We start from the raw sequence: 9077 nt of genomic DNA on the forward strand, positions 1-9077 counted from the left end.
TTGACAAGTAATATAAGCTCATTGAATAAGGAAATCAATACAGGGAACCAAAGCACACAGGCAGTGTGTAATAAAAGAATAGAAGCTTATTGACCATTTCAATACCAGCATAGTGCTCATGGAGTTGAAAGAAAAACTCTTAGCATAAGATAACTTGTAAGCCTTTCATAAAGCATCATTTGAGGCAAGGTGACAATTTTCCAGGGGTGATCTATGATACAGCAAATAATTGTGCTCCAAAACCATCCAGTGTTCTGCATGATGGGATTTCAACTTGTAACTAGAGGGGCTTAGTGTTGATTCATGGTTGGTTGTTTAATACGCATCAAGCTATCTATTATCTTTTGGGGCTGCTTTGAAATCAGGAGAACAGATCTAATAAGGCTCTGGAAGCTTGTTAGAACAGAAGAGTTTGAAGTAAAATTGTAGAAATGGATATGGTTCTCTATGGTTGTGCTAAATATCCTGCTCCCAATCAAGCTAACAAGAATGGCTTGCAAGGTTAGAGACATGCTGTGAGAGTGTGTGCTTCTCTCTCTCTTTAGAAGCATAATGAAGAGTCGTAATCATTTAGGTTTTACTTATATGTTCAATAAAAGGTTATGGACTGTTTTCCCTGATAAATGCATGAGAAGAAGACCAATTCATGATTGAAATGTTGAGCTTAATTGGGTAAATGCTAATCTCAAAGGCAAAGAGTTGAAGACATTCTAAAGCTAGCATAGGCTAGCATTATACATCATATATGGTATGAAACAAACGCTAGAATCTACAAGATCAAACACATATTGTTCAAGATGGGATACATGGGTAAAGTAAGGATCGAGGAAAAACATCCTGAACTGGATCATTTTCTTACCTTTTTTTCTTAGGGGATGAATATGTAGTTCGTTGTTTTAGATTGAATATGGTTTTGATAGCATTGTGTTTGGTTGAATAATATACAAATTCATCCAAAAAACACATTCTCTCAGGTGGTATCCAAACTAGACTTCAAGAACAAAGCATGCATTGATAATTTTACCATTCTTCTATGACCACAACTCTCACAATCAACTGCACCAGAATTGTACATTGTGGTACAAGTTACGGCACAAAATTTGCGTCCCTATACTACTTCCTCATAGTTTCATAAACAAGGTCTCAGGTTGTAATGGTACTCCTTAACCAATCATATCGCGCAACCAATTCGGATACAATGCCACTAATGATAAATCAAGCAATATTCACTACAACACTCCAAACAAAATTATGCTTATCATTTCTGCTTTGTCATTTCAAAAAGATAGAGATAATAATATAGATAGATAGATTCCCAAAAAGCACAAAAATATATTATCCGAATGTAAAATGCTAAACTCAGAAACCGAAAGCAAAAAGTAGAAATGACAGAGAAGAAATCTAGGACAAAAGTTATCAGTTTGAACCGATTTTAATCGACGTTCTGGATGATATCCTCGGCAGTGAACTTGGTCCCCTTCTCCTTATCAGCAGCGGCGCGACCCTTAGCCTTGCGGTCGAGAAGCGACTTGCGGTCCTTGTCGAGGCGGAGCTTGGTGATGACGACCTTGGAAGGATTGACACCGACGTTGACGGTGGAGCCGTTCACTTTCTCTCGGGTGATCCGCTCGATGTGGATGACCCACTTGCGACGGTAGACCTGGACAACCTTGCCCTCGCGACCCTTGAAGGTGCCGCGCACGACCTGGACCTCATCGTCCTTACGCACCGGCATGGATCGGACGTTGTATTTGGATCTGAGCTCGGTGGAGACGGGTGCGCTCATGAGGACTCGCCTCACGCTTGATGGGGCGGTGAAGTGAGCCTTCCTGTTCTTGCGGCGAGAGCTCGTGACTCTTGGGTTGTACTTCATCTTTCACAGCTTCGAAAGCTTATCTCTCTCTGTGTGTCTGTGGCTTTTGCAAATGGGAGAAGGGAAGGTAGGCACACTGAGAGAGAGAGAGAGAGAGATAAATGTGCTAGGGTTTGTGGGGATTTTATTGGAATTTTGAGTGGGCCGTATGGGCTGTGTAAGTTTGGTTGGATTGGGACTTGGGATTACCTTGTAAACGGCCTAAATTAATTTCCGAGTGGTAAAACCGTAAAAGATTAAATATGGAACTTTTTCTACAAATATTCAGTTTTTGCGCACAAAAAAAAAAATTATATATATATATATATATTATCGAAACACCTCTGCCCAAAGTTATTTAGTTATATAATCCATTTTTGAATTCAAGTTTGGTAAACAAGTAAATTGGCACTCACATGGATCACGTGAGTCCATATATTGAATTTGACTTAAATAAACTCAAGTTTCATTTTAGCAAAAAAATTTTAAGGAATTTGAGTTTGTCAAACTTGAATTCCACTTGAAAAAATGCAGCTAAATGAAACTCGAGTTCCTTAAGAAAAATTAAAGAAATGGAATTGAAGTTTAGTAAACTTGAGTTAAAGAAATGGAGCTCAAGTTTAGTAAACTTAAGTTTTGCGTGGGATATTTTATTTTAAAATACCACATCATTTAAAATACCACATCAAATTATCCATGTGAACACCTATTAAAACTCAATTTCACTAAACTAAATTTATAGTTGGAATTCGAGTTTGCTAAACTTGAGTCTCACATACTACTAAATAAAATAACTTGGGGCAAAAGCTTTTCAATAATATATTTTGCAAAAATTGAATATTTAGCAACAAAAAAAAAAATGCCCACTAATTAATATCCAAACTGTTAACCATGCAACTAGGGAGGTCACCTATAGCGGTAAAAAGTCCTTGTGACTCATCACATCAACCAGGAGCTGTGAGCTTGACTAGTGAAAAGCTCCATTAGTGCCCAAGTAATCCCACATCATAGTGTTATATAGGATTAAGTGGGGCAAGGACACTGACCATACTTATGAGACTTTTTTTTTTGCATAAAAGAGAAGGTGTTTGGTATCAAATGATACCATGTCAATGGTATCAAAATCCAATAAGTGTGAGATATGTAAAAAAAAAAAAAACTAATCCACAAACAAATGAAAGACATGTGTTAGTAAGTAGTTATTTTTACACACATGTCTTTCATTTATAGTATCATTTGATATAAAATACTTTTTCGTTAACATGACTCAAAGTTGTTAACAAAATTAATTACTTTATCATTTTTTCATAAAGTATTTATAAAAATAATTCATAAACCAATGTCAGGCATTAGTTAACATTTCCTATTAAGTTTAACCAAAAAAAAGAGATCTCTTTTATAAAAAAATTTGGGGTTCAACCCCTCCTCCTCCACTTGCAATAATTGAATTATCCCCCCCACACACACACACACACACACACACACACACACACATACATATATATATAAAGTGATTGTGCAGTTCTGTATGACCATACATACTGAAACACTGTTATCCCTATTAATGTGCCTTTTTAATTAACATTTAAATACTACTTAATTAACATTCAAATACTACGAGTGCAAAAGGATACCACCCATAAGTGGTAACAATGACACAACAATGTCCCCTTTTTTTTCTTTGGTAAAAGTGGCAAAACAATGTTCTCATTGTCAAACAGGAGAGAGAGAGAGAGAGAGGAAAGCCTTTTGGCTATGAGACCTAATTTTGACCTTAATTGTCAAATAAGTCGAGATGAGTAAATGATTACTTAAAACTGTTTGTGTTCGAGTCTACAAGTAAAAATTTTGAGCCAATGTAAACAACGCTGAGGTATCTACAAGACAAGAAAATTATTTCAACATAAATCCAACCTTCTCCTGTGACGCTACATCAATACATCCTACCAGTGCATTCTAAAGAACCACAGAAGCAACTCTTCTTCTTAATATTGCCATCTGAATCATAAACCTGATCTATCATGTAATTGTAATGGTATGTCAGCTCTTGCAAAGGAGGGATATTCTCAGCAGCAAAGAACATTATATGAGGAATTCTTTTGTCTGCATGATCATAAAGGAGATTTTGAGCATACAAATTGGGAGAACAGCTGTGGTTGATGAATCTCCCCACATTGCCATACTGCGCTGCATCAATAGTGAATCCACTATCCCCCACCACAATTTCACAGGAACTTGCCTGCGCATCAGGCATAAGGGACGAGAGTCCATCCCAAAGAGAGCTGTCATTGTAGTTATCCCCAATGTCAAACAGATACTCATCATTACCGGCTCTTTGATCAGCTTCCTTCTCTTCAAGGAGTTCTCCTATATACTCACATATAAAACTTCCTGAAGGGATGGAATTAAGGGATCTCACCCCCCATCCCCTAGATTTTGTTTTAAAGATTTCAAGCTGAAATTTGATACCATGCTGAGAAACTCTGTTGTGGCAAGAAGAAGAGCACTTGCAAGAAGGACCACACTCATAGACCAGGGGCTTTGCTTCAACAATGGCCCCATTATGATTAAATGGGATTTCTCCTCCATTCTTGACTGCACAAAAACACTTCTCAGAATCTGAGCATCCCTTGGTACAGTCACAACCCTTAGGAGGGAGAGGACGGCACCAATCAGGGTATATCACTCTAGTTATGTATTTAAATGGAGGAGGTTTCTCATCATCTATGGTGTTCACAGCACAAATGGGAATTGACTCTTTCCCTTGTGAGATATCATCTACGCAGAGACCCTCCCTTACTTTGAACTTTTTGGACTTCTTGACTTCTTTCCAAGCAAGCTCTGGTTGATTAGGAATTCTGTCCAACTGAAACTTGAAAACCAGCTTACCATGTGGCCCCAAATCCTGCCAACATTTCACCACCACATACAGCCCATCATAGAAATACATTTTTCCATCTGAGGAATCATATCCACGAATCACCCTAACAGGATTCCTTTCCTGCATGCTATTCTTTAAAGCAAGGTTTCCCCTTTCAAGCTTCTGGTCCTCAGGTTCTTTACCTGCATTCATTACATTTCCTCCCTGACCTGTATAAATCAAGGAATCTGAATTATCCAAATCATCAGCATAGCCCCCAGATGCTACAATGCTAGTTGCAAGGATTAACCCATCATGCTTGACATAATCAATACCACCTTGAATCTGGCGATGAAGGCCAATAATATTAAGCTCAATCCTGTAATGGAACTCGTCACCAACTTCAACACCTGGGACAGGTCCCAAGATTTGTTTGCCAGTGTTAACATATTTGCTGTTCTTCTTAAGAATCTGTGATGCTTGTAAATCGATCCTCTTATTGCCATTTCCTCGTGCCTTCGGATTTGCTTCATCTTCCTGCAAGAGCTTCCTACAGATGGCTTGGAACAGACGCAGTGTCTCCCTCACTTTGCTTCGGGTAATTGCATCACTTTCATGATGTTTAACACTTGTACCCTGTTCAAAGGGAGGAAGGTTTACACCAAAACTACAAGGTCTTGGAGCAATATGAAAGCTTTTACATTCATCATCTTCCTCAAGAGAATCCTCCTTATCTCTACTAACCATTTGACATATACCATGATTAGCAGTGTTTCTTGTGATAGATGACTTCTTTTTTAACTTCACTCCAGAAACTCCGGCTTTATCCTTTGTCTTGACAGTTGATTTATATTTTACAAGATGCAGAGAATTATGTGTCTTTCCTTTGCTTTGACCAGTAACACCAGCTGTATATGGTTTGTAGGCCCCTTTCCCCTGCCCCCAAGGACAATGTGGCGCAGCCATCAGACCTTGCACCACAGCCCCCTCCGACTCAGGTTCCAAACTGCCAAAATCCTCCTGCAATTGGATCTGATAATCAGATATATTGGAATGCTTTCTCTTTAGACTTGAGTCCTTTCCATAAACCACAATCTCCTTCCCCTTTGTTTCCTCCAATCCTCCAATGTCCCTAGATTCTTTTTTAACTGTTGTCTTGGACTTGCGGTCAGACTGATGTTGATTACTTTCAGTTTTAGAAGAAGGACTAGTGCACTTTTCTCTTGTATCATCCCGTCGCACTGTCATCTCAGAAGCCATTCCAAATTCATCCTGCTTCCTGATTTCTTCAGTAGCACATCCATCAGATTCAGCTCCAATTTTGTCTCCAGTTATTCTAGAAACGTTCCCCTGTAATTCGCTCTTCTGCTCATCCCCGTCTTGAACATCCTCTTCCATTTGCTTTACATCAGCTTTTCTAGTCTCCTCCGCAGGCCTGTCATCCATATCAGACTTATCTTCACACAAGCTCTTGTTCTTCAGAGAAGCAACATTCCCCTGTAATTCACTCTTCTCTGCATCCCCATCTTGAACATCCTCTCCCATTCGCTTTACATCAGCTTTTCTCATCTCTTCCGAGGGCCTGTCATCCATATCAGACTTATCTTGACACAAACTCTTGTTCTTCAGAGAAGCAAGCTCTTCCAGGCTTTCTTCCTTACTAAGACGCGGAGCATCTCTACCGCACAAGAGCGGGAAGTCTCTGATGGCTGAAACTGTTCTTCGTGAAGCATAATTTTTAGCCATGGTCTTCTTCAAACCACTGCCAGTGGGAACATCATTGGGACCATAAAATGGTGAGCATGATTTAAAACTACTTGGTGAAACCATCTCTTCCTTTGAAGCAGAAGCAGAAGCATCTACCACACGTATCTTCGACAAATCAAAGGCTGCATCTTCTAAATCTTTTACAGGTTCACTCAGCACTGCATTATTTGAAGCTTCTGACACTGGTGAGTGTACTTTCACAGGCTCACTCAGCACTGCATTATTCAAAGCTTCTGACACTGGTGAGTGTATTTGCACAGGTTCAATTTTCACGGATTCAAGTTCATTCCCCTGGTCAGATGAGACAACCACTTTATCTTCTGATGTCAAAACGTTTTCTTGCTCCAGTGTCTTTGCAGAAACCAAAGTTTCAGAAACCTCTGGAGACTGAATTCGATTACCAAGTGGTCCACATCCTGATGGAAAATCACGAACAGCAGAAACTGAACGCCTCTTAGGTTTAAATGGACCAGTATTCATTGCCAATTTTCCCAACCTCCCTTCAGAATAACTACCATTTACCGACGTAACCGTTCTAAGAGAATCTGAATGCAGCATATTCTCCATAACCCCCATTCCAACTCCTAAAACAAATCAAAACAGCACTCTAAAACAACCCCCAAAAAAAAAAAAAAATCCCCAAATAAGTATCAATAAATCAAGACAACCAGAAAAAAGCAAAATTCAACAAATGTATGAATTACAATCTATAATAAGACCTCAGATTCTTGTTCACGCTGACACAGTGACATACCAAACACCAACAACAACAACAAAACCCTAGATCCCAAAAAATGCAAACTCTACTAACATTAAGAAATTTAATCATTCTCTATACCAAAATTTTCTCAATAAGCAAAAAAAAAAAAAAAATGCGAACTTTAGAACTCTGTATGAACCCAACCAATGTATACAAAACTTAATCCTCAGAGAATAATTAAATTAAAAGCAAATATCATAATAGAAGCAAATGCAAAAAAAAAATGGAATCAATCATAAACATAGGTATTAACAAAAGAACCTAATAAACTCTTAACGGTTCCTTCATTTTCCTCTCATTTCTGAGCATCCAAACAGACTTTTAAGCCAATTCTCAGAGAAATTCAAATTAGAGCTAAAATTTGAAGAAACCCCACACATGCATCAAAACTTTAGGCAAACTAAGTTGCTCGGAATCGAAGAATTACCAGAAAATCTTCATGCACGAATAGTGGAGGAGGAGCGAAGACGAAGCAGAGTTGAATTTTGGGTTTTTAGAGGAATCAACGGCTAATTGTGAATTGATGGCGCGATTGTAAATACGGTGACATGTGATGAACTATTTAAGTGTTAGTTTAGAGTACAAGAGTTTTGTGAAGTGGAATTTTTCTCTTCACGGCCAAAATATTAAATAGGAGACTTTTTGATTTAATAAGATGATACATTTTGTTTATCGACATCTAATTGTGATCCCATCACATTGGAATCCTTAGAACCATTTGTAAAACAATTTTATAATATATTTATTTATCCATATTGTGTACTTATATTTAAAATTAGTTCCTCGAAAAAAGTACTATTTGGTCTCCTCAAGATTTTTATTTAAAATTATAATTAGTGTAAGTATATAATATCCTAAAAAATTAAGTAACCATCCCAAACTATCTTCAAGTGATAAGATGTAATATATATTTTGTGGGTTTGAAGGGTTAGAATTTGTTTTTGGGCATTGGGCCTGTTCCGAGGGTTTTAATTTGTCCGAGGAGGGTTTATTGGAAGTAATGGTACCGAGCTTATGAGCCCACAGGAAAACTGTGGGGGGAACATTTGAGGGAAATAGTCTGAGCAGGGGTAACTCCTCGGCTAAGTGAAGTGAAGGTCAAAAGGTATGACATGGTGATAAGAGTGGCATACTAAAACATCTCGTGGATGAAGAGGTATTTCCCAAAGGCATAGAGAGGAAGAACCAACAAGAAATATCTTATAGAAAGCTGCTACCACCGCATTTAAAACTCTTCACTTACCTCTCTGGCCGCATTAATAGGGAAACGACATCTGAACAGTGGTGATCAACTTTACAGCTATTATTTGAAGGCTTCAAGAGGGCAGTGGCTGGGACAAGTATCTTGGTGATGGATTTGATCTATACGTGGAAGATGGAGGGAATGGAGAGAATGATATAAAAGAAAAAGAAAGGAAAAAAGAGGGGAGGATGACCCAAAAATTGTAATCTATCTTTAGAACAAAGAAAAGCAATACAAATCGTTCTCGGCATACATCCGAGAAAACTTTTTGCTACGTAAACCTCTTGTGCATGTGAATCGTGGATCTAGCTTATCATTTGTGTTATCTCATATCCATAAAACCTAGGTTTCAAGCCCATTCTTTAGAAATTTCATTGTATTGGGCTTTTTGGGCAGGTTCCCTTCATACCGTTGGGTCTAGGTGCAAATTTTGACCTTACAATTGGCGTCGTTTGTGGGAAATCTTGTGTTTGTGGAAGGGTAATATGATGGCAGGCTCAGGTCCACGCCATGCAAAGTCTTTGGGGTCCCAACATGAAGACCACTTCCAACATCTTGAGCGGGAGAAAGATTGGGAGGACAGTGTGCAAACAGG

At 38.5% G+C, this 9077-nt stretch overlaps 2 protein-coding genes across 3 annotated transcripts; both read right to left on the reverse strand.

Moving 5' to 3' along the window:
* Window positions 1-1242: 1242 nt before the first annotated feature.
* Window positions 1243-1965, reverse strand: LOC142613615 (large ribosomal subunit protein uL24z-like). Its single transcript, XM_075786041.1, has one exon. It carries the CDS (start codon window positions 1871-1873, stop codon window positions 1433-1435), a length of 441 nt encoding a protein of 146 aa, XP_075642156.1. The 5' UTR covers window positions 1874-1965; the 3' UTR covers window positions 1243-1432.
* A 1653-nt stretch (window positions 1966-3618) lies between these two features.
* On the reverse strand, window positions 3619-7790 carry LOC142613676 (uncharacterized). Of its 2 annotated transcripts, none has more exons than XM_075786125.1 (2): window positions 7667-7790; window positions 3619-7063 (listed from the first exon to the last, which is right to left on the reverse strand). In XM_075786125.1, exon 2 carries the CDS (start codon window positions 7053-7055, stop codon window positions 3786-3788), a length of 3270 nt encoding a protein of 1089 aa, XP_075642240.1. In that variant the 5' UTR covers window positions 7056-7063; window positions 7667-7790; the 3' UTR covers window positions 3619-3785. The 2 variants fall into 2 exon arrangements, with proteins under 2 accessions (XP_075642240.1, XP_075642239.1); XM_075786124.1 differs by having other exon boundaries at window positions 3619-7086.
* Window positions 7791-9077: the final 1287 nt, after the last annotated feature.

This window comes from Castanea sativa, chromosome 10 (assembly GCF_040712315.1).
Source record: "Castanea sativa cultivar Marrone di Chiusa Pesio chromosome 10, ASM4071231v1".
Lineage (NCBI taxonomy): Eukaryota > Viridiplantae > Streptophyta > Magnoliopsida > Fagales > Fagaceae > Castanea > Castanea sativa.

Excerpts from the sequence above, each read along its gene's own strand:
- LOC142613676 (XM_075786125.1), bottom strand. The coding sequence starts at position 7,055 with ATGGGGGTTATGGAGAATATGCTGCATTCAGATTCTCTTAGAACGGTT.
- LOC142613615 (XM_075786041.1), bottom strand. The coding sequence starts at position 1,873 with ATGAAGTACAACCCAAGAGTCACGAGCTCTCGCCGCAAGAACAGGAAG.